The following is a 25,823-nucleotide window of genomic DNA, read 5'->3' as shown; positions in this document are numbered from 1 at the left end:
ACATAAAACATACAAATAACAATAAAACCTTGAACCTTGAATCTTACCTGAGGGCATTAGCTGATAGCAACACAGAAATGTTCCATCTGATTAGCTTATCATGCCATTGAGCTCCTCCATAATACTGACACTGTGTATGTTCATTCCTGAATGTACTGTGTATTTGACTAACTTTCTCTTTAGATGCTAAATAAACATTTGTTTTATATTTTGAGAAAGACACATATTTGCTACCACTCTCATGTCTGTGCGTTAGCTCAAATATGTGAACCAGCAGCCAGTTAGTTGGACTTCGAAATGTGAAACATCTACTCTGGCTCTGTCCAGAGGCAACCAAATCTTTCTACCAGCCCTTCTAATGCTCCATATGTCATATTAACTCTTCAGTTTTTGTATGTATTATATTAATGAGAAATAGCATATTAACAAGTGAGCTGTAGGTGCTGGTAGCTATTTCTCCTGTTTCCAGCCTTTATGCTCAGCTAAGCTGACCGGACCTTGTTTTGCAGCTGTTAGAGGGGTGTGAATCAGCGGGACATGAGGGTATTTTCCAGGGTATTTCTGTAAAGAGAATCCAGAGAAATGACTCCTGTTAAACAATTGTGACTGATGATGTGCCAACTGGTAATCAAAGCATTTATATTTACTCAAAAAAAAAACATTTTTATTTTTTTTCATGATTGTAACAAAGTTTTTTCCATTCAGGACAAAGAGGGGCAGATTCAATAACTCAATATCCTCTGTTGAAGAAGTGACACATTCTGAAATAATGGTGGGTAATTGTTTTGTTGTGTTTTGTTTTGTTTTGTTTTGTTTTGTTTTGTTTTGTTTTGTTTTGTTTTGTTTCGTTTTCTTTTCTTTTCTTTTCTTTTCTTTTCTTTTCTTTTCTTTTCTTTTCTTTTCTTTTCTTTTCTTTTCTTTCTTTTCTTTTGCAACTGTAAGAATAAATAGGGATATTTTTTTCCTGATATGATTTTTCTACTTAATGTTTGGACTTATTATTATATTATTATAGATAGATAGATGGATAGATAGATAGATAGATAGATAGATAGATAGATAGATAGATAGATAGATAGATAGATAGATAGATAGATAGATAGATAGATAGATAGATAGATAGATAGATATAGATAGATAGATAGATAGATAGATAGATAGATAGATAGATAGATAGATAGATAGATAGATAGATAGATAGATAGATAGATAGATAGATAAAAAAGTCAAACGTTTTCCAATGGTCATGAAACCTGGAGGCTAATGACGGTTTTTCAGCCGAATAAGACTCAAGACACGACTCACAAGTTTGTTTGTGCCGATCCTTTGCATATCTAATCCTACAAACTGTGCAGTCATACAGTTGGTAATGTTAGCTTACAATGACTCATGTATTGACAGAGGCATTTACAGTCAATTCATTTAAGCTTTTCAAAAATATAAACTCTGACAGGTGTCACTGTGCACCGTCTCCTGACTTTACATTAATATGAGAGAGAGAGACAGAGGAGATGGAGATGGGGGGTGGGGGTCGGGGGGCACATTGATTGTACTGTCTCTCCTCCCTCTCACACTGGTTTCTGATGAGAGGAAATTTTGAACCAGACTGAATGAGCTGGTATTTCAATAGTGCCATCTCCTGGATAAAGTTGTGTATTGTACTGTCATTAAACTTCTTCGGGGATCATGCCCCAACAAATTTTCATATACAGGTATCGGTACATGGTTATGTTCTTGGTCTGTTTTCACCTTTCAGGCTTCAGTATGTCAGTCAAATTTACTCTTCCTATGCCATTCTTATATTCACATTCCAAGTTCATCCAATAATGACACTTTTCTCCCTAACCTAAGACTAAGAACAAACACATTACTGATAAGAACAATTTAAAGGTGGATAAAAGCTATGTATTTCTATGACAGGAGTGGATTTATCTCATTTATCCTTCATTCCTGTTGAACACATTAAACGCATCTCCCATTATAGTGCCACAATAAGGGGGAGCATGTTTATGAATGCTGATGAAATTACAATGTAAATGACATTCAATGTTGGAAATCTAACTATTTCCCTGGTAATGAATGTTGTCGAATGACAACAATAAAACCTTGAACCTTGAGTCTTACCTGAGGGCATTAGCTAACAGCAACACAGAAATGTTCCATCTGATTAGCTTGTCGTGCTACTGAGCTCCTCCATCATACTGATACTGTGCATATTTATTAATGGATTTTCTGTAAATTTGAATAACTTCCTGTTATGATGTTAATGAAAAGATTGGTAACAATCTCATGTCTGTTTGTTATCTTAAATGTGTAACTATAGCCAGCAGCCAGTTAGCTGAACTGGCTCTGTCTGGAGGTAACAAAATCTTCCTACCAGCCCCTCTAAAGGTAAATACTAGCACTGTTTGAGTAGTGAGGTAATTGTATGGCCACACCAAAATGACGAGTGCAAACTATGAGAGGTAAGTAGATAAATATGGTGAAATACTATGTGGATAAAAATCAGGTTTTGCAGCTTTGTTGTTCTGTTGTAATGTGACCAGTGACATCAGTCTTTGTGTTTGAAGTCACATACTATAATGGATACTGGAGGAAAATACAGGGGTTACCTTTACACATTCCAGTTTAGCAGGAGTCGTGCAGAGCTGCGATCTGATTGACTGAAGTCTGAGGCTCTGTATTAATTAATGTAAGATAACTGAATGTCTCCGGTGTTTGAACTGGGTTTGTTTTTTTATTTTAAAATGTCAGTATGGAGATAATATTGTTTAGGCAGTGTATCACGGTGCACCATGCATATGTCAATTTCTCGCACTTCAGATTAGCAGCTACAACAAGCTTTTTAAATGATTTGTAAATGAATCAAGATTTATAGATCATTTGGAACAGATAAGAAAAAACTAAAAAAAAAGCAACTTTTTACTGCGTGTAGAATGTGAGGGAAAAGTGAAAACTGTGAGCTACATATTTGTTCATGATAAATAATTAACACTAGATTTTACTGGCTACAACCTCAACTAAGAAGCAGTACAGAACAGCAATGTTTGGGTGATGAATATGTATGAAATAATGTGTAGATTTTAATCCATTTGCATCTTGTATACAATGGACATTGTACATTACAATAATGCCTTTAGATCCATAGATCTTTGTGAAGTTGTAAAGGTATAAGAACATCCCTTTTTTACATAAATAAACATAAGTGAACCTAAACTAAAATGATCCCACTTTGTAGCTTTATGGCCGCTTGTTTATGACTGTTAGACACCAGAGGTTGAGGATTCAACTCTCACTGAGAGCACTGCCGGTTGAAAAGTCTTTGCCTACTGTATAGTCTGACTGAAAAATCCAGATATTGTAAGATGATTGTCACTTATTTACATGTTTACCTCAACAGATGTGCCAAATGTCTTCGTGAGGCTGTTTTGGAGTTTTTTATCCACAGAGACACCTGGGGTCCTCCTTGAAGTCTCCAGAGTTACAGCACTCATCTAAATAAGAGGAGAACAGGCGAGAGATGATCAGAATAAACAAGAAAGGCATAAGCAGACATAGTAGATGTTATGCAGCTAGTAGTAGTTGTTGTAGCAGTAGTGTTACAGATGTAGAGGTAATAGTGGAGGCAGCAGCTTCAGACATAGCTGAAAACTCTGTTTTGATTTGTATAGCTACTAATCGTTTCCTAAAATCCCAGTATTACATGTTTGATGATTAAAACATAAATTTTGAAATGGGAGCACACTTTGGGTTTTAGATGAACCTCTAGCACTAAAACAACATTATGAAGTGTGTATTTAACTTAATATAAGTTGAACTCTTCTCACTCACCAGTGGGACCAGCTGAGCTATCTGCTGTGCCACCAGGTATCCAACACATTCCTGAAGGATGTGTGAAGAAACAGACAGGACTCTCTCCAGCACAGCTCTGGGACAGAGAGCCTCTTCCAGTGTTCCCAGGACTGTCAGCCATCTGCTAAATGAGACAACTTCCATAATATTATGGGAACATGTTAAACTGATGCATTTAAAACTGCTTATACTGGGCTTTCACAAAACCTGCAAAAGTTTTTGGTTAATTTGCTATATAGGCTATATTCACGATGTGTAACTCCATCCTTAAGATGAAGAAATAGTCATTATCAATATAGTCACTTGCTGAACTCTTAGATAAAATGTTTCATTTGAGGTAGAGCCCTGCGCTGTTTTAGTATTAAAGCCACAAACTATTCATTATCTATTTTATCCATATTCAATCATGTGTTAAATATTAAAATTACTATAATCTTTCATTATTTGACAAATCAAAAAGTTTGTTTTTTAAATGTCTGGTGATGGAGGATGATGTGTCAACCTTGATACCATAGATACTTGATAGAATTGGTGGATGATTTTATTGTATGCTGCCATCTGGTGGTCACAGTGTTGAACTATGAACTACAGCTCTGCTTGTAATGGTGAGCACTGTCAAAATAAAATGTAGAACAATTCATAGATATAGTTACGCATTGTGGCCATTGGAGGCAATTAATTTTATAAGATGGCAGCCATCAAATCCACTTCAGCACAGGGCTTCCATGGTCAAGGCAGACGCAATAGCACTTCCGGTGAAGACCTTCAAAATAAAGTTGACCTTGGGAATATGGTGTTTAAATCTGACTACTACACGCCGCAAAGTATCAGCCTTTGAAAGCAGAAAATCGTCACTTGGACATCATCGTTTTCATTTCCCAGTCTTTGTTGTTGTTGTTGTTGTTGTCCCAGCCTTGCTATGAACCAGAGTCCAAGTTTGAAATGTGCAAATAAAGTTTAATGAAAAAAAAATGCACTGCCTCTTTATGACGTATTTTTAAGGGGACAGAGGGAGGGCGGTTTGAAAGGAAAAATGAACATTTTATCAACATGTTTACAATTAACCAAATTACCCGATAAATGTGGAAGTGACTGGTCGCTGTCAGTAAGATGCCTCATCTGCAAGTTAGTTGAGACTAAACGTTGACTTGTTTTCGGCTTCTTCGCAGGACTTAGCTGATGTTCAGTGAACTTGGTACGTTAGCTAGCTCGCTGCTGCTTGTTTGACTGCTGCCTGTCTTAACTTTCCTCTCCGTTAAACGTTGACCCAGTGTACCGTAAAACTGGTGTCTTTCTTCGCCGTAGCCTAGTAGTAGTAGTTGTAGCAACCGTAGTTAACCTACTGAAGATGGCGAGTGTACATGAAAGTTTGTATTTCAACCCAATGATGACGAATGGAGTGGTCCATGCTAACGTGTTTGGCATCAAAGACTGGGTGACTCCGTATAAAATCTCCGTGCTGGCGCTGCTGTATGAGATGACCGCATCCAAAATCACTCTACCGGAAAGAAGACGACTGAACAAGCTGATTCTGCCCCTGCAGCAGGTTTGTTTTGTTGAATCAGTTGTCTTGCACGCAACTGTATTGAAGCAGGTGTCTCATAGCTGTATCTTCTGTTTCATGTGGGGTTTATCAGGGTCCAGATCTGACTCTTGGCCAGTTCCTGCAGACAGTGGAGGAGTGTTGCCCTCAGACTGCATATGCTGTGAAACTCAGGTGCTTCGGCTTGATACACACCGACTAGATTTAATTGCTTTGTACCCATACAGTCTTGTAGTTACAGTATGTTAAAAATCAATATTAGGCTCAGACTACTGGGGCTTTCATGGTCTCCATAAGTTGTATCACCTCATAATAATATAGCTTTTAGCAAAGGAAAGACGATACATGATACTTAGAACCCAAACAATATGATATCACAATAATGTTTAAATATTGACATTTCTAGTTGCTGAGGTTATTGTTTTTCCATCAGGCTGCATGAAATGGCAGATGGAGAGCTGAAAGACATGGAGTACTTCTTTTCCACTCTTCCCACTCCCTTCACCGCTTTTGATTCCGAGGCTTATAAAACCAGTGTTGTGGGTGAGTAGTGCACATGATTTGTCTGTATTATTCTCATTAAAAAGACATTAAGCTGTGTCTCACCTGTTTGTTTTTTTTAGGTCTTTTTATGAGACACATGCTCCTGGCCTACAACAAGCTGTCCTTCAGTCAGGTCTACAAACTCTACAAGTCCCTGCAGCACTACTACCACAGTCACTATGCCAAGCCGACTGATGGGCAGGTGGGTTTGCCAGCGCTGGTCGCCGACGACTCTGATATGGACCTCACCAGCACTGAGGACAATGTAGGAGACAGAATGGACAAAGAGGACTTGGACACACCATTGCATGAGTCAGAGCTTCGGTAAGTGATGCTGTTGTTGCATAATTATATAAAGTGTGCTACTATCATTGGGCAAACACGTATATGTCATCTCTACCTTGATTGTGTGAAAAATATCTAAATCATGGTAAATGTAAACTTGTTTTGATGTTAATGTGATTTGGATGATTTTTACAGCAGAGTCTTGTGTACTATTTTGGTTCTAGAAATGACAATGCTCCAAGCAGAGGTCCCCTCTCACAAAAACAAGCAGAGTACTTTCTTGCAAGACAGGTGAGTGTTTAAATCAAGGCTGCAGTGAACACAAATGTATTAGTGCCATCTTGTTTAAACCAGTAGATTTGACGAAATAGGACAAATTTTAACCATCAACATCCTGTCAAACCTAGATGTGCTATTGTGGCACTCAAAGGCCCTTACCTTTTTTTTTTAAAACATCTGTCACCAGGCATATCTTCTGAAGAATGATGAGAACAAAGCTCTAAAGCCCGCTGCACTGCAGGAAGAGCTTAACAACATGCTGAAGTTTAACCCCGATTTTGCTGAGGCGGTGAGACTCATCACCCCGACTCATTATAATTTTTATGTTTTATGTCCATTCATAATTTACCAGAGAGAATCCCTGGGGAGGGGGTATGTCCTTCATCAGCTATATGGTCATTTCTCTCTCCTCAGCATTACCTGAACTACTTGAACAGCATGAGAGTCCAGGACATCTTCCTCTCCGCCCACAGTCTCTTACATTATTTTGACCGCCTCATCTTGTCCGGAAGTGAGGGAAAGAGCAACGGGGATGAGGGCTATGGTCGAAGTCTCCGCTATGCTGCTCTTAACTTGGCAAGCCTGCACTGTCGCTTTGGTCACTAGTAAGTACACGTGCTGGGGCAATTCTGAGTAGAAGGACAAGTTCATAAACAAAGAATAAATGCCTTAATTATATAGATGTTTTTCCTTTCCTGTCCCTTCAGTCAGCAGGCGGATCTGGCTCTACAGGAGGCTATCCGCATTGCCCAGGAGTCTAATGACCATGTGTGCTTGCAGCACTGTCTGGTAAGATACTTTTTTCTACTGTTATTATTATTATTATTTTACTTCCTGTTACTGTTGTGTCACCACTGTTGACACCATGATTCATTATGCCTGAATTTAATGAGTGTGCCTTAGATTATCTCTCCCTGTCTCTTTGTGTCTTATACCAGAGTTGGCTCTACACACTGGAACAGATGAAGGGATCTGACAGCACAGTGTTAACTGAGGATTCAGTGAAAATGGCTGCCCATTTCTGCCTGCCAGTGAGTTTTGCATAAGCTCTTAAATAAGTATGCATATATTAAACTGGCTGTGGTTGTTCATTATTTTTTAATTGCTTTGGCTCAATTTTTATAACAGCTTCAATTTGCATGACGTACAACAAAATGCGATACCTCAAATTTTTGCATAGCACACAGACATTTCTAGCACACAAAATAAAAACAATTGTATCAAATTACGTAAAACATTAGCATCTATCCAAATCCTACTTCCATACAAGGTAAACAATGATTGTGACTGTACTAACCCTTCACTGCATCAGTTCACTGTATCTGTTTGGTGACGACCACAAAGTTTTATTTTATTCCAGACACCAAAGCTTAAATAATTCAATCCACAGTAGGTTTAATATTGTAAAATACAACAAACTTCAGTAATATCAAAATGAATTAAGGCATAAAACATTAAACTACAATTTACACTATTGTAATTCTCACTAAATACTTTGCAACATTTTGATGGAAATCAAAACAAGTTATATCTCTTTTCCATTTTTTACACTACTGTGATACATTTAGTTGTGATGAAGTGGTCGAGGTTATATTAAGATAAAGGAGAAATACTTTCAAACACATGTTGCATTTCTTCACTGATCTTAGCACTTAGTAATGAGGATTTGATCTTGTGCAAATATTAGGTGTTGCTATTCTGGGGACTGAGGTAGAGTTAGTGTTTTTGTCTTTGTCAAAAGACTTTGTCTTCAAGGACAGAATTTTGTGAGAGAAGCAGAGAATTTCATACATCAGTTTGGATCTTTGCAGCAGGTGTTTTGCACATTGTAACTGGTGAAAAGTCAAAGAAATAGTAAAATACTGTAAGAGATGTTCTTTATGTAATTATACTGCATGTACAGCTGTTACACAGTGGCCTTTGGATAAACATATTAATAGTCAGCAGCACTTTAGTACCTCTCTTTATAAGTTCCTATTTAGCAGTCTTGACTCAGTTGTTTTAATAACATAATAATAACCTACAGAGACTAAAAGAACATTTAATGAGTGCAAATGAAATAGTAAATTAAAACATTAAGCGAAACAACACAGAATGCATCATTTACCACGTGTCTTGGCTAAACCTTGTTATATTTGATCCTTCACATGCGTTATGCACCACACTGACTGATAATCCTCTCTGTTGTAGTACCTGGCATCTCTGGGCATTCAGTCTTTGGTCCAGCAGGGGGCGACACAGGGTAAGACAGCACACAAACTGATGGACGCACTGAAGGACACAGACATCCTGCACTGGAAGCACAGTCTGTCGGAGCTGATCGAGATCAGCCTGGCTCAGACTACGTCCATATGGAGGATGTACGGCAAGAGGTCAGGCTCATCACCTTGCCACCCCACCACACAGTTGTCACTTCACTTCACTGTTACTGTCAGTTGGCTGCATGCTAGCTCACAGCCTTCTCCCGACTCAAATTAAATCTGCCCTGTGAAACACGACTGAAATATCTAATATTTTTATGCATGGGTGTAAAATTTTCTGAACATCTTCTGCACAAGTCAGGCTTCGCAAAAGCATAAATACAGCAGCCATAGAAAAGGCATTAATGTGGCTCCCTTTGTCTGGTGCAGCACCATGGCTCTGCAGCAGGCCCAGCTGCTTCTCAACATGAGCAGTCTGGAGCCAGTCAACTTCAGCGTCCAGCAGAACAACACAGAGGCGTTCACCGTGGCTCTCTGCCACCTGGCCGAGCTGCACGCTGAGCAGGTAACACATTTGATTTGATCTTGTCTGTCTGCTTTCTGCCCCGCTGTTGCATATCCATTAGTTCATTGGCCCAGTGTTGCGGGAAGGTAATAAACATTGATCAGGTCTGTTTTCCAGCTATTAAATCTTTTGTCTCCTTTTGTACCTTTGTTCTGTCGCAGGGCCTGTACAATGCAGTTTCAGAGATTCTTCGGCATCTGAAAGAGCAGTTTCCTCCCCACTCGCAGCATGCCAAGGTGTGCTCTCTAAATTGTATTATTCATTGCTGCCCTACAAAGGCTATGACTGCAGAAAGAGTGAAGTTGAGGAAAGATGTGCAAGCTCACTAGTAAACACCATAACAGATGAGAAAGTTGTTTTGCCTTCAGTTTTTAACCAAATAAATAAATCATTACCATAGAACTTACATATTACAATACCACAGTCTGCCTTTAGATAATGATAAAACAAAGTACTACTAGAAAATGCTGTATCTACCAGAATGTCCTCTTTGGTGTCCAATTCTCTGACATTATTTACAGTGCTAAGTGTCTATCTGTCTATTAATATTTATATTTAAATCAATATAATGAATTAATTTATATTTTAGTATATTGACATATGTGATTTAAATGTAGGTAAACAACGAATTCTACTGGCATAGAGTCAATAGTTGAGATGGCAGTTGCTGCTATTCCGCTAAGCTAACGTGGTTGGCAGGAGTTTAGCTCAAGTTTTTTTTTCTTCATCATGAGTAGATTTAACTACTGCCTCATTTAATTAAGTGGGATAGCAAATAAAAGTGCCAACATCTATATGTTGTTATGTTTCTATATGTTATGTTTGTGTATGTTTAGGTAAAACATATGTCAAAAAGTCATAGTTAATGAGAGGAAATGTAAAAAAAAAAAAAAGATGTTAATTGTTTTTTTATTGACCTTTCAATCTCTGATTCAGCTCTGGATGCTGTGCGATCTTAAGATCCAGTTTGAGAGACATATGAACGAAGGAAAATACCACTTAGCGGATCTGCTAGTCACAGCCATCTCTGCCTTAAACAAAACAGAAGGTCTCTACAGGTAACGCCAAGGCACAGATCTTCAGTTCTAATCTTAACAATGGCTGACTCATTCAGGTGTAAATTGTGCCGTGGCAGTAATGATGTGTTTATTGACAGGAAAGCTCAAGTTCTGAAGGCTCTCAACCGCAGCACCGAGGCGTACAGCATCTTACAACAACTGCAGGTTCGCTGTGAGAAGACTAAATGTACAGAGATGGTCATCAGGTAGACGGCCACTTATGTTGTTACAATTACACATTATAATGACATTTTCTGATAACATGATGAACTGTTTGCTGGAGTGTAGAGGAGAGTGAACACACCTTAACTTAATCTATCTTAGTTTTTGTGGAACTGAATTGACTCATCTTTTTTAGGGCTGTCATGAATATTTAATGTACGATGTTCACATTATGCATCATCTTAAGAAGCACTAAGTGTTGTGGTATAAAAAGACTGAATAAAAAATAAATGCCTTTTCCAAAAAATTTTTTTTTTTTTTTTTTTCAGGGATCAGACTAAGTCATGTTTTTATTCTTGTCTGTTTATATCTCACACAGAGTGATGCTCTCCACTGCTGAGCTTCACTGGGAGTCGTCTGGCTTCTCCACAGCTCTCCCTCTGCTCCTGCAGGCCTTGGCTTTGGCCAGACAGCACCACCTACAATCCCTGGCCTCAGAGACCATCCTTCACCTGGCCTTTACTCAGGTAATCCACAACAGAGAAACAGTCTTCACTCAGATTCTGTTACAGCTGTCATATATGCAAATCACCACAGACGTTATGTGCGGTGGGACAGCTGTAAATGCTAAATAAAAGCAGGACAGGCGTGCACGCATGGTTTATTTATTGTCTTTTTTGTCTCTCCTCTCTTCAGCTCATGCTGGGGGTTCCTGAGCAGGCTCTGAGTGTCCTGCATGAAGCCATTGAGCCTGTCCTGGCCCACGGAGCAGTCATGGACAAGGGCCGAGCCCTGCTGCTGACAGCCCGCTGTCAGATGGCGGTGGCTGGGTTCAGGCCAAACGGACAAGGGCAAGCAGGTAACAGCTTCAGCCCCCCTGCTGGACACTGATCTCTATGTCACAGAGTCATGTGGTTGTTCAATTACATTTATACACTGCTGCTTATTGTATCCCTGCAGATTTGCATTTGGCAGTGTTGGCTGTTGACACGCTAAACGAGGCTGCTGCCTATTTTTCAAAACTGAACTGTAAGGAGCGGCTGCGTGACGTCCACTATCTGCAGGCTCAGCTCCACCGTTCTCTGGGACAAACTTCACAGTGCAACAAAAGTGCCATGCTCTTCCGGCTGCTGGACCAGGAGCTGCAGTCACCAGCACCACCAGTCTCCATGCGACTCTAACTGCTCCTTTTTCAACAACAAACTCGATTTCTTTTTTTTTTTTTTGTGCTGTTGAGAAGGACACAACACCTCCTCTACCTGCTGAGCTGAGTCATTTCAGCTCACCACTAGATGGTGGTGAACCTCTGTTCTGCTCTCTCTCAGCTCTAAAGGATTTCTTTTATAAATATGAAGTGGAGGTAATTGTGGAACTCTTTGCACGCACTGCCAGGATAATAATTAAATAGGACAATGTCCACAGAGATAAATAAGGCTGAGTTCCCAGTAGATTAAGAATGGGTCTATTGTCTCTTCACTTGTGGTCTGTTACAGATTGAATGATAGCCTGTTAATGAACACATGTTTTTAAAAGCTTGTGCCACAGCAACAGTCCAGTTTTGTCTGACAAACATACATGCTAGGCAACGGCACCACAGAAACAATGAAAGTTTATCAGGAGCTGTCACAGCAGCGCTGATTTACCCACCGCTACTTGATGAATGAGGGTAATATCACAGTTAGCTACAAGATGAATGTGTTTCAGTGGCCTGGATGATTCATATTCCACCAGAAGAATACTGATGAAGCTGGAATCCAGAGGAAAGAAATCGTGATCACATTTATAATGTAATAGACTTGCGATGACAGAACAGCAGATACTGTATCTGTATTCCACTTATGTCTGACACGATTTGTGAGAACCATTTTTGGCTGATAACATTACATTTGTTCTGACGGAACCATAATCCATTACTGAAAGCACTTCTTTCAAAAAAATAAACGACTTGTTTCTTCTAATTTAGTTTTCAGTTAATCTGACACAAGTATAGGAATAATTGCAATAGGAATATGTCTGCATTTGGAATATCTGTGTGGTACAGGATAGGTAAAGTTTCAGCAGGGTTTAAAGTTACTAGTTTTGTTTGTCTTGGTGCACAAGCATCTCTGAGGTTGGTGGTTGAATGATTGGAGCTGTCCGGCCTTGTTGACAGGAAATTTCTTTCCCATTTACATCCTGTGCCGGCCCCCTGAAGGTTCCTGTTGAATCAATTTAAGTGCCATGTTTGACTTTATGTCATTTGCTGCTTAAAAAGCAGAAGGTAAACAGTAGGTAGAGTATGTGAGCCAGGTCACAGGGTTAGTTTAGGATAAACTAACGCTTTTCCGTGTTTACATAGTGCAGAGCTGAACATTCAGTTTATACTTTTAACCCAGAGAGAATGCAGGTATGGTGGTGGTGCTGCAGTGGGAGTTAAACCACTAATCATTATCCATCAAGTTTGGCAGAACCATTTACAGCAGAAAGCTTCCTATTTGTATTTGACGCTGCTGGTTACAAAAGGCTTTCAGTGCAGCAGAGCAATTTCCATGAGTTCAGAGAATTCTTCCATCAGTGACGAGATTTAAAAAACAGCAACTAAAAAGATTTTTTTTTTTTTTTTTTTTAAGCTCTGAAAATTTATGGATGACAAAAAGCTGACATTTTTGAGATTGAAGTTTTTACCTAAAGGCAGTGAAGCATTCCCATTGTTGCTGGTACTTGGTTTTTCATTTGCTCAAAGAGCGCACAGATATTTACTGAATACTGATTGAAATTCACTGAAGAGTGAAAGTAAAAAGGGGTCAGACTCTTCAGGGGTCCTGAGTCCTCCACAGCTTCTGTTTATCTCTTCTGACCATAATTGAACCCATTATGTCCTAAAAAATGTTTTCACTGTATTTTTTTTAGTGCTGAAATGGTGAGTCAATCAACAAAATCAATGGAATCAAATCCAATTTTTGCTTTTCTCTGTGTTAGCCATGCTACTGACATGGCAGTAGGATGGGTCTGTTGGTGTATTGGTCCACCACTTTGCTCTTGACTGAAATGTCGTAACCACTATCTGTGGATTGCCATGAATCCTAATGACCTTGGTGCTAGCCTGACTTCTCCTCTAGTGTCATCATCAGGTTAACACTTTTGGTTTGTAGTGAAATTTCTTAACAGCTATTGGATGACTTCCCATGAAATCTGGCACGGACATGATCATCATTCATGATCTTCCTCAGGATGAATTTAATGGAGATCGGGCATCCCTTGACTTTTAATCCAGCACCTTCATCAGATCAAAATTTAGATCTGTCCAGTTCTTTGGTTTGTGACCCGCAGTATTAAAGACATTTCCATCAGCCTCTGCTGTGCTCGGTGTTAAGTGCTAATTAGCTAATGTTGACATGCTAACATGCATGTCATAACATAACATAACTGTACTGCTCAAAGTACAGTCTCCTTGAGTTTTGAGAGCTAACATTATGTTTTACAAGGATGTTTGCATGCTTGTGTTAGCATTTAGCTCAAAGTACAGCCTCCTTGAGTTATGACAGCTTGTCAAACAAACAAGAGATTTGAACATGTCACTTTGAGCTTACGAAAATGTTTTCATGGAACTTTTTTGTGGAAATGTTTCAAATTAATTAGTATTAAACAATTAATGGATAATGGAAAGAATTGTTGGTTGTAGTTCTTGTGAACATCTGATTAACTGTCCTGACTCACCATATGTGCCCTGGATTAAATGTATTTACCACAATACATGAGGTTCTGCACTAACACTGTAGAAAAAAACTTACTCAACACAAACTAAAAGATAAGATATGGTGATTTCATGGACCGGCATTCCCGCACAGAAACAGCACAGTGTCTATGGTAAAATATAACATCTTTGTTCAAAATGTTTAATAACAAGCATGGCAACAAACATGGCATAGGAACAATGCATGTTTAGAAAAATATATCTGCAAATGTATTTTTCAGAATACACTATACATTCACTTAACCTCTACTCGATATTAAACATTTACAATTCAAAAAGTAATAGTTTCACTATAGAGTCACGGTAGAAAACAACACGGTAAGTTTCTGCTAAATAATGTTCGTTGCAGGATCGACTTACATCAGGAGAAAGATGTAGGTAGACATTTTGGTAAAACAGGCAAACAACCTGAGGTGTTCTTATATTTAAGTGATGTACCTGCTTGCTGGTCATGTTTTTAATTCATGGTTTTTCACCAGTTTGACATGAAACCCAACCCCTCTCCCCCGCCCCACTCCTCCCCTCTCAGACAAACTGTCCAGTTATTGACAATAGTTTTTCCTTAGACAATAAAAGAAATAAAAAGAAAATACTACATGGACAACCTACAACCACTCAGATTCTTACCTAAAACATAGTGAAGAAACCTAAGAACTTTTCTTATTATGACATTATAATTTGCCTAATATTTGGTACTTACTTGTTTTTAATATGTTGGATACTGTATCATGCAGGGTTATTATATAAAGCAGATGTGTTTCGGTCTTTCGTAAAACATCTCCTTCCTGACCAGTATCCAGTAGTGATGATACGGGAGTCAAACTAGGTGAAACCTCTTATTTTACTTCAAAACACAAAAATAATGCCAAAGTAAAAAGTAATGCTGAATCGTTGAGTTGGAGTAAAAGAGGTATTGAAATGGAGTCATGTTCCATGTTTGAGTAAAAGAAATTCATCTCAGAGAAGGATTGGTGGCTGTGTCTCCGTAGCTTAAACACTGCTTGAGTCTTCAGTGCAGGCACCTTTTGTGTATAGTGGCTCTGTCCAAGTGTCTTTGAGGAGACGTTCCAGGCTGACAGGTCAGAGGAGGCCCTGAAGTCACGCTCAGTATCCTGCTGGATAGCCTCCTTTCCTGGGGTCGGACTCTGCACAGAGACGCTCCCCCTGCCGCACCACCGCCTGGACCACAGAGTCTGGAGTCCTCAGCAGTTGTGTTACGTGGTTCTTCTGGGCCAGACCCTCCAGGACACTCTGCCATGGTATGATCACACACACACACACACACACACACACACAAACAAACATGTAGATTCTTGTGCAGGAGGTTAAGGTATTACTGGTCTGTGATAGAGGTCAATAACAGGATCTAAAAGGAATATATTCTCCATCATGTCACATTAATATCCTTGATTATTGTTTTCTAATGTCACACATCTGTGGAATGATTTCCCACCTTTCTAGCACCCAGTACGCTATGAAAATCAACTTCCATAAACCTCAAACTTGGTTGAGATGGGTCATCTATCGGAGGAAACACTTGGTCACCTTTTCTTTGTTATTCTTGCCAGTTAGATTTGGTTATTTCATGATGTCCAGAGGATGAATCCCAGTGAGTTCAGTGAGACCCTGACCTTCCCTCTGTTCTCTAGTTCTGTACCATGACATTGACATTTGTGGTTTTCAGTAAGATCTTCCAACAAATATGACATTTGGTGCAGACATTCACGCCCCCCTCAGGATTATTTGTAGAGACTTTGCTGATCCCATCACTTCTCATCTAGCGCCACCATCAGGTCAAAATTGTAATATCTCCAAAACCACATTTGATAACTGCAAAACGAATGACAATCTCATCGTACTTTGTGTTTACCGCTACTTAGAAAATGTGAGCATGCTAACACACTAGCGTGGCTATAGTGTCTTAGGACTGCTTACGTTTTATTTATTATTCATAATTATGGTTGTCGTCCTGTGATGATGCAGGTGACAGATGGGATTGTTTTTAAACATTTTTTGTTGGTGAATTTAGATGATTGATACAATCTCAAATACCTAACCGAATTTAATATTATCCCAAGTTTCAAGCCTTTGCAAGTTGATTTTCATACTGTCGTGAGCTGAAATAAATGGTTGTCTGGACTGTAGACAATCAATCAAAAAAAGGCATGGTATGCTTTGCAAAAAACTCTAAGTTTGTAGCCACATTAGTATGTAATGAGTAATGCTTCTTTAATCAGCAACACCAGAGGCTGCTTAGTGATATCATATATTCCATGATGTTGTTTTGCATCATAAGTCTCCACCCACCTTTTCAAAGCCCTGCTCCACCACTGTCATATTTGGGTTGAGCTGATTGTGGACTCGTGGCTCCGTCACGGCTTTCTTTAGGTCATAGTTAAAGAACAGGGAGTTCAGGATTACCTGTTTTTGGCCAGAAAATGCAAGACGTTAAATAATTAAGTGTGTGTGAGTCTGTGGGATGAGGATGCATGTGAATGAATCAGACTTACTAAGGCGGTGGCTGTGGTGATTTTTGTGCCCCCGGACGCTCCTACAACCATTTTCACTCTGTTGTCTTTGTCAAAGATGATAGTGGGACACATGGAAGACAGCGGCCTCTTCCCTACAACAGATAAACAGAAGGCTGCTACGACTGCTTAATGGAGAATTGTTTACTTTTTACCTTGTGGTTTCATGGTCCCCACGCAGCATTTTAATACCTAAAGCTGCCGCATTAATCTGCCACATATTTAAAATGACTGCAAACAAACCAAAGAGCAGCAGTGAGCCGCAGTTTGAGTGTGGAAATGAGCTTATAGCTCTAAAAGTGGAGAAGGATGACTCTGTTTGTGAGCTCCTGACAGTGACAGATGCAGGGACAAACTAAAGGCTGCTGGAAACATCACCTCTGCATCATCCTCACTAGAGAAAGGGTCAAGTCACATCCTCTTTGTGACTGAATTTAGAAACACTACCATCCACCAAAACAGACATGTCCAAAATGTATAACCTAAACTGGGGGTTGGAGTAATACAGGTGTGACAATTCAGTTCAGCCACACCTGGTTGGATGAAGTTGTTGGGCGAGGGAGGGATTCCAAACCCATTTGTCATGTACGGAGAGCTGAAGTCGTCCATTTCATCGTTGAAAATGATTCCAGTTGATCGAGACATGACTTTGGAACCAAAGCTGGGGAAATAAAACAGCTTTTTAATGAGTGATTCACTCAAAGTCACAGATCATATCTATATAGCAAAACAAAGGAAAGGCTATATATTTCAAATTCTCTGACTTCTTACTATAGATTAATAGTGCTGGTGGCGGCCACGGCGCTTCCATCCTCAGCTATGACCGACAGGTGAGCTGTCCCATGGTTGTCTGGGACAAAATAGTCTGGCTCGTAGTAGCTGTCTGGGTGAGTGGTGTCATCTGTAATTTTACTTCTTATGCCATCAGCAAAGTAGTCTGAAGTCATGTTTTGGATGAGCTGAGAGAACAAAACAAGTCAGTTGCAGAGCTGTTTGTCATGAATGCTAAACTAAAGCAGAGCACTCGTTCTGGCCATTGTAACAACACAGAAGACACTACCTGGATTTTTAAAATCAAGGCTAAATAAATGATCATACTGCCCTCAGGCAATGCATTTCACACACTATAGAAATGCTCCAAAATAAAGGTCTGAAGGATAATAACAATAACATTAAGGCTCACATCAGTAATATTGAGATAACGTGGGTCCCCGAGTCTGCTCCTCTTGGCATAAGCAAAACGAAAAGCCTCCACGATGCGATGGTATGTCAGAGTCTTTTTCTCTGCTGTAGAGACACTTGTGTCTGTGAAGTTGTACCCTGCAAAATATCCACAGGAAAAAATCATGTCTGGAGCAAATGAAGAATTACATTTTCTTGGCCCACTCAGGTAATGAGGCTTCTCCATCATTGTGCTAAAAGCCCATTTCAGTCCATGGCAGGTCATTAAAGTCTAAGTCAAATAACAACACGAGCCCTTCCAGCAGATCTGGAATCTAGTGGGGACACGTTTCTCCAGAGTCATATATGAACACATTAAATCTTACCCCTCATTTAAAACTAATGATGCCACGTTTTATTTAAAGCATGACTAAAGATTCTCTGTCTGAACAGATGGGGTGTTGATGGTGAATTCAACTTGGCAAGCAGAACCGAGCAGCAGCTCTGTTTTCTGCTTCCAGACCGGGCGGAGAAACATTTCAGGGACGACCTGGGGAAACCTGACATCCTTTCTTCTGCATGGCTGCACAAGCACTTGGCCAAGCTGCTCACCATCCACTATGTTGAGTATGAGTGCCAGCACAGGGCCACTGGAGGGGGCGTCTGGGACATACATGGTGTATTCCCCAATGTTCAGCTTCAGAGGGTTCTCATTCAGCACAGGCTGGTACTCCAACAAATCATCTAGGGTGATAACGCCACCTGAAACGTGCACAGAAATGAACAGAGTGAAATTTAAAATGAGGAATAAAGTTCTAATCGCTGATTGCCGTATTTCTGTAAAGCCTTGGTTTGAGTTCTGAGCCTAGTGACAACATTTGTTCATTCATGTATCTCTAAAGATAAAAATAAACGGGAGAATAAGACCTGCCGCCTGGATGTCCTCCACGATGCTCTGGGCCATCGACCCGTTATAAAACACGTCAGGTCCTTCTTCTGCTATTCGTTGGTACGTGTCGGCCAGCTTTGGAAATCTAACGATATCATTTTCCTTCAGGATGTTTTTTTGAGAATCACAAAACACCTCACTGGAAAATGAGAACAAAAATATGAAAATCAGTTGTTGTTTTTTTTTTTTTAATGTATGCTAAAGCTGTTATGACTCAAATTTGAAAATGTCTGACTTCACAGTGATGAGAAGATTAATACATATCTGTTCATTAAACCTGAAGCTACTGTGGATGCATTAATATGGTTACAGCCACATGCCAATTTGTTTCAGTGGCCACTCTCTCTGCAACAAAAAAAAAAACCCTGCAGGCCTAAAAAGCCTTGTTCTCATAGACTACCATTATAAAAGAGATGCCTGTAAACCTGTAGACAGGACAACTGCAACTTCAAACAGGGTTAATTATTACTCTTTTTTTAAACCATTAAGATTTTAGATTTGAAAACTTTCCAGAACCTAGAAAAGTTATTTATTATATGTGTGGCTTCATCCCAGTGTAAAGTTTACAGGCCCAACAGGATTGAGCAGGTAGGGCCATGAAAGCAAAACACAAATTTGCATGTACAGTGTGCCACACAAGGCAGGAGCCAACCAGGAAGCAGGAAAACTTTTTTTTTTTGCCTCATGCACTGGGTGAGTAATTTGCATTAAAGTGAATGGGGCGTCATCTTGGAGTCGAGTGTCCCTTTCTTCTAATACATCCACAGAAGCTAGAGAGGTTGGAAGCTGGGGGGAAACGGCCGGCCTGACACAGTCCTAAGTAAAATAAATGTAGCTACCAGTACTTCTAAAGAACACAAATTGTACCTTTATCCACAAGTTTTATCTTGTTCGTTTAATATGTACAAAAAGCTTAGTGTAAAAACAATAAGCTATAAGCCAGTCCTTTAAGTTTCCAGCACAGATTCTTGGACTATATTCAAATTACTTTATGATTTATATTAATTTCATTCATGAAAATTAGAAAAAGCAGCAGAGTTAGCAGAGCCATTGTTGCTGCCCTTCAAGTGTGTGTGTATTTAATGCTTCATGCTCACCACATGTTGGCGTCTCTTTGAATTGACTCTTTGCTCTTGAAGATGGCATGAGCCAAAGCTTTTCCTATAGGGAAGCCATCGCGAGCCAAGGCAATGCTGGGCTCAAACAGCTCCCTCCATGGCAGCTTGCCATGCCTCTTGTGTGCCATCTCGTAACCACGGATCTCCCCGGGAATGGCTATGGACAATCCACCTGTCAGGTGGAAACAGCAATAGCACTATTTTTGAATTTCACAAGCTTTGTCTCTGTCCCTTGTCCGTGTGGAGGTGCAGCATACTAAGAGACACAAAGACACCCTCTGACATCTATAGATACAGTGTGCAGCACATCCAGATTCGGTATTTCATTTTCATGTAACCACCAACAGGTGCAAGGGAAGATAGAGAAAGATTAAGTGTGATAGAACATCCGAGAGGAGCCGGACGAATATTCATCTTCTCTAAATCCTTCTCTAGCCTCTGATACATGGGAGTCCTGTTCCAGTAGCTTCAGTGTCACCAAAACTCAATGAAGCCAGATGTGCTTTGAGTGACTCTCTCTTCTCTCTGCACCAGGGAAATACTCCAACAGCTCACAGCTAGTCCCTACCTGTACGAGAGAGCCTGGTGTTGTTGCCAAACATGTCTTCGGTGGCGTTCATGGGCGCAGTCTCTCTCGCATCGATGGTTTCTACCTTCCCTGTTGAGCAGAAAATGAGGACAGATTGAGGATTTTTGCTTAGTTAACTTTGTTGGCAAGTTGACACTAACGATGCGCACTCACCTGTGGAGGCGTTGTAGATGACAAAGAAGAGCCCTCCTCCGACGCCCATGCTGTGAGCGTTCAAAAGGCCGACGCATAGCAAGGCAGCGATGGAAGCGTCCACGGCCGAACCATTTTTCTTCAAAATGTCCCTGAAAACACCGACAATGTGATACCAGTGAATGTCACATCTGGAAATCAAAAGTCTAGAGCATCAGAGTCGTCTTACCTCCCCACTTCTGAACACTTCCCAGCATCTGCAGCCACAGCAGCCTTTGAGTAGAAGTAGTCAGAGGGGGGAGGCGTGTTTTTCTTCCCCAGCCCCATGAAGACCCCCAGGAACAGGCTCACTGCAGCCACCAGAAGGACCACCAGGCCAGCAATCAGGGACTTCCCAACCATTTTCCTGCCCGGGGAAAATCAACACACCTCACAGTCAAGACAGGATCCAGCTCAGCTCAGAAACAAGTGTCCTCTCCTCCAGACATCACCCATCATTTTCATCGTGGTAGCAGAACCTTTACATGAATAACAACGTGGGAGGGAGAAAAAAAGCACATTTTGTTTTTGTTTTTTGGAGAGCAGAAAGTTCACTCACCTTGAGTTGTTCTTGCACAGATAGATGTCAAATACAGGACAAAAAGAAGACAGAAGAAGGGAGCTGTCCATTCAGCTAACTCTCAGTGTGTGCCATGCTGATGATGGAACATCATGTGTCATCTTTGGTTTTCAGGTGTCATTGTAATGTTGCTGAGCAAAGCCTTGTGGATAATAAGCATGTGTACGTTTTTGAAAGTTACAGGCAAAAAAACAGATGCATGGAGACAGACAGGGACGTAGAGGAAGACGGAAGTGGGAGGTCAAGGTCATGAAAGCTTTCTTCTGTAGCGACTGTGTGTTTGAGCTCCATATTAGCAATAAAGCAATGAGGTTTTAAACTCTGACAGCAAACTGCACTTTCAATTCTTCACAAAAAACTGATTTTGTTGTGGTCTAATGGATCATTTTTTAAAGAGTAGACAGCACTTTTCAAATGATGGATGCCCCCCTTTTCCTCACATTGGGGTGAAGCTCTTGAGTGTGTCTTTCTAGTCTTCTATAACCTTCCATTTCACTCTGATATCAATCTGGCAGGCTTGCCAAAGTGAAGGTGAGAGTGATCTGTTTACAGATGCAGGCGGCATTCAGCCCCAACTCGGGGATCCGTGTGATTGGCTCAGCCAGCAGCGTTGCCATGCTCAGTAGCTGTGTCACACTCTATTTGGCTTGCAGGCATCCTCAGACTGATTGAGATGCCTGAGCCTTCATCCCAACGACACAGGTCCAAGCTGGCAACGTCTGTGACAGGAGCTTCTCAACAGCAAACTACCCCTCTGTGGTACCTCAGCTAATCCAGCGTGCACTCCTGTTGCTGGGCCACACTGATAAAGCACTGTCAAAGGAGCCTGTGGGCTGCTGCTGCTACTGCTGTGGCTGTGATTGTGTCTAAATCTAATCACTACTATCCTGTTCTGGATCTCCCAGGTTCAGAGCAACCCTAAGGATTGGAGTTTATTTAATGGACAGAGATGATTTATAGCGGAAGAGGACAATTACATATCTGTTTGTCGCAGATCACAAAAGCCTTCCTTCAGCTTTTGTGTGTGCATCAGTCACTGGATGAGGGGGGTTGCTTTTATGAAATATCAGCTGGAAATCGGTTATATTTTCATCCCTGAGCAAGAGGCTTATAGGTTTCATTTTGACTTTGCTGGGAGGGATACACTCCTACCCGTCCAGGTTTCGCTCCGATTGTTTTTGCACAACAGAGGGGATGGCTTGTCTATACTTATATAGTCAGTAGCAAATCAAATCACACACTGCTGTTGTTCCTAAGGGACAGAAACGCAGCCTGCAGAAACACAGCAGAGCGATGGCCACAATAGAAAAGGAGGTGATGTCATGTGTTTTTATGTGTGACTGCAGTCCTTTAATGATAGGGACTCCACAGACAGACACCGGGTCGTGTTTGCTGCAATTATAAGCTGGAAATTCAGCTTCTTTCTAAGCAGTGATGGAAAAATATGTATTTAGAGGCTTGTATACTGTGGAAAGCAAGAACAGCTCACACACGTCCTCTATCCCAGAGGTTCCCAAACTTATTTGCTTGTGTGGTTGTACATGCTTATAACGCTATAATTCATGCAGTAATGTTTTTTAAGTATTTTTGATGCTTATGTGCCTTTATTTGATAGTCAACAATCAAGACGTGCAACAGAGGTCCCTCAGCAGACGCGACCCCTATAGGAGCACGCCAGTTGCATTAATGTTATGCTACTTTGTGTCACCCAGCATGTTTGTGTGCCGTCATTAGAAGGTTGAATTTGTTTCCATTGTTGTCATATCAGTCATATCTTCCTGCCCTATTATATTAATACAATGCTTGGTTTAAGAATATCTTGCCAAAGGACTACAGTAGAATATTAGCTAGCTAACATTGGCACATTTACAGGATAAAGGAGCTATTAGCATTTTTTTCTCTGCCGCTGAATGTGGTTTCTTGCCAGGAGCGGGTGGTGGCCATTGTCGTTTGACCAGAGGTTATAATTTGCCCTCTCAGCAATGCTACGTCTTCAGGGCAGACTGGAGGCTACAGTGAGTCGCTATCAGAAAGAGACGAGACGAGACGGGGCTAGCTGGTTAGCATCCTAACTTCAGTAGAAGAAAAGACGTAACGAGACAAGAATTGAGACATTGCCGTTGTTTTCCACCATTGGAGACAGCTCTTGTTGAGTAGAGGAATAAAGTTTCATGGTGAACTCGCATCATTTCTTCTGGTAAATAAACAGCTGTTAATGGTAACACGGGGTATGCAGCGATAGCAAAACGTATAGCTCCTTTAATGTGTGTTATCATTGTAAATAAAGAAAATGCTTTAAACTTTTTTAATGTAGTGTAAGATTCAAAGAGGTCAAATTATTGCGTAATTAAAAAATTACATTTGTGCATTTTGTGCAGCATAAAAGTATTTTCCTGTTTATCTGTTGTGTTCATGAGATACTCCAAAGTTAGGAAGAAACAAAATAATGAACTGAGACCAGCTTAGATTTTTTGACTTTTGTTTTCTACTATCGGTCCTAAAAGCCTGGTTCATACAACTCCCATAATGCTATTAGTAATTAGTCCCCCTCTGGTCCTAAATGACCATGTCTTTAAAATCCCACAGCGCCAGCTTTCTGTTAAAAGCGGTAAGTCTCAGGCTGAGATGACATCAGGGTTAGACATTACACAGCTGTTTTTAGAAGCTGACCGGCGCATTTCGTGACGAGTAAACTGAACTTCATCTGTGAAAATTGGCTGCCACCTTAATCATTTCACAACTCCTCAGACCCGTCCAAACATTGTGAACACTCACGGGATCCCGACCCTTTGTTTATTTGTTTTCTCCCTTATCTGAAGAAATGTCACTTTATATACATTTCAAAATCTAAAAATGCAAGAGCAGGAGGGACAGTTATGTTTAGCACATGATGAATAAATGAGTTTCATCAGCATTGCTTGGAGAGACAAAGCTCTGACAAAACAAATGAGTAGCATGGTGATGATACATTAAATTAAGGGCACAAGTCAGTCATAATTACAACCTCAAGGAAAACATGCAGCAGGCTGAGTCCGGGGAGAGTGTAGTGCAGCCAGGGGGAATGTTTATTAGAGATCAACCCTCCTGCTCCACTCAACAAGGCTGAATCATACCAGAAAACAAGGTCAAATCAGGATCAAAGTCCCTAAAGCCACAGTGATGGGCAGTAAGGCCGGGATCCTCCTAGTGGCACAGGCAGGTAGTGGCACCTCAGTGGCAGCCTGTGGCTCTCTATTGGCAGGTAAAGACACACTGTCAACTAGGACAGGGCCAAATTTCCTTGTTTGTCTTCAGGACAGGTCAGCAGCCATGGGTCTGTCTTAGGATGGTGGTTGAGCTGCCATGTTCCACTTTTTACTTGTTCATCCATTTTATGTAATAACTTCCACCAAGAGGGTTATGATTTTGCCCATTTTGAAATAAAAGGGATCAAAAAAATATATATAAACTATTCACTAATCCTCCATGTTTTTTATTGCAATTGTGGTATGTAAACATAATTTCATAAACACACAGTATGTAATTTTCTGCCACTAAGGGTCTCTCAATCAAAACAATAACAAAAGACCACATTTGTTGACATCATGAAGTAGCGTGGGATCACGGGGGCTCTTGTCACTATTGTTGTCACTATTCTTGTCATTTCTGTCAATCGGTCGTTCAGGAGCTTTTTACCAGGAGCCAAAGTCTCCTCATCGTCTCCAAAACAAACAGACCAGGTGACTAAAACCTGTAAAAACACTAAATGATGCAGTTTTACGTTTAAATTGTCCCAGAGAGGCTGTGAGCTGAACATTTGCTCAGTTTGTTTCTCTGATAACTTTCAGACATCTGATGAATATCCTCTGGTCAAAATGTATAATTAAAAACAACCAAGATCTGTAAAGTATGTTGTAAACACGTGGCAAGAAAACTGCGTAAAGAGTCAATTTTGACCACTTCTGGCAAACAGCCACAAGCTAACGCATGCGCAGAGAGGATATGTCGTCATTGACAGGCGACTAAATGAAACCGACCGTTACCTTGATTAAAATGAGATTTCTCTGGGTTTGAAAATTGCTGGAAACATTTGAGATAATGTAAGTTCACAACTCAACAAAATATATAGGCTAACATAGGTCTGGTCATTTTTTATACATTTTTCATGCATACAAGTTAGCTTTAAACATAACTGAGCAAAGTTGGGTTTAGTAATATATAGGCTACTTAAAAAATAAAAATAAAATTCTGTTGTTTTCATAATTTTATTTACAAACTTGTTAGTTTTGATAGTGAATAAATGGAGTAAACATTAATATATTTTCATGTACATATATATGTGACCTCCATGTTACTAAGCCTATGTTTGCTCAATTATTTTAAAACCAGTGTTTACGCTATTATCTTTACATAACACAATTCCACTCTTAGAAATAATAAAACGGGGGATTATGTTTACATAACACTAGTTACTTCACTCTTGTGATGATAACACAGAGGATTAAGCACATTGTCCCGATGCCACTA

General features: G+C 40.2%; 2 protein-coding genes and 1 long non-coding RNA gene across 4 annotated transcripts; 1 reads left to right on the top strand and 2 right to left on the bottom strand.

The window, feature by feature from the left end:
• Positions 1-509: 509 nt before the first annotated feature.
• On the bottom strand, positions 510-4,850 carry LOC130170211 (uncharacterized). The gene is made up of 3 exons (XR_008827957.1): positions 3,832-4,850; positions 3,393-3,494; positions 510-561 (listed from the first exon to the last, which is right to left on the bottom strand). It is a non-coding gene; the product is annotated as an uncharacterized LOC130170211 (long non-coding RNA).
• anapc5 (anaphase promoting complex subunit 5) lies at positions 4,849-12,446 on the top strand. The gene is made up of 17 exons (XM_056377398.1): positions 4,849-5,398; positions 5,490-5,569; positions 5,829-5,938; positions 6,019-6,262; positions 6,448-6,514; positions 6,690-6,791; positions 6,917-7,107; positions 7,210-7,291; positions 7,441-7,533; positions 8,693-8,874; positions 9,133-9,268; positions 9,430-9,504; positions 10,205-10,326; positions 10,425-10,532; positions 10,868-11,015; positions 11,185-11,347; positions 11,449-12,446. The coding sequence occupies exons 1-17, from the start codon at positions 5,201-5,203 to the stop codon at positions 11,667-11,669; spliced, it is 2,322 nt and encodes a 773-aa protein (XP_056233373.1). The 5' UTR covers positions 4,849-5,200; the 3' UTR covers positions 11,670-12,446.
• A 2,879-nt stretch (positions 12,447-15,325) lies between these two features.
• ggt1a (gamma-glutamyltransferase 1a) lies at positions 15,326-21,754 on the bottom strand. 2 transcript variants are annotated; one of them, XM_056376958.1, is made up of 12 exons: positions 20,928-21,754; positions 20,720-20,850; positions 20,546-20,635; positions 19,957-20,149; positions 18,838-18,998; positions 18,523-18,672; positions 17,933-18,069; positions 17,521-17,708; positions 17,283-17,410; positions 16,732-16,844; positions 16,529-16,642; positions 15,326-15,472 (listed from the first exon to the last, which is right to left on the bottom strand). In XM_056376958.1, exons 1-12 carry the CDS (start codon positions 21,098-21,100, stop codon positions 15,326-15,328), a joined length of 1,725 nt encoding a protein of 574 aa, XP_056232933.1. In that variant the 5' UTR covers positions 21,101-21,754. The 2 variants fall into 2 exon arrangements, with proteins under 2 accessions (XP_056232933.1, XP_056232934.1); XM_056376959.1 differs by having other exon boundaries at positions 20,552-20,635.
• Positions 21,755-25,823: the final 4,069 nt, after the last annotated feature.

The sequence above is a fragment of the Seriola aureovittata genome, chromosome 5 (assembly GCF_021018895.1).
Source record: "Seriola aureovittata isolate HTS-2021-v1 ecotype China chromosome 5, ASM2101889v1, whole genome shotgun sequence".
In the NCBI taxonomy this organism is placed as follows: domain Eukaryota; kingdom Metazoa; phylum Chordata; class Actinopteri; order Carangiformes; family Carangidae; genus Seriola; species Seriola aureovittata.
Note: the sequence above shows the minus strand (reverse complement) of the source record. Positions and strands in the feature narration are given on the sequence as shown.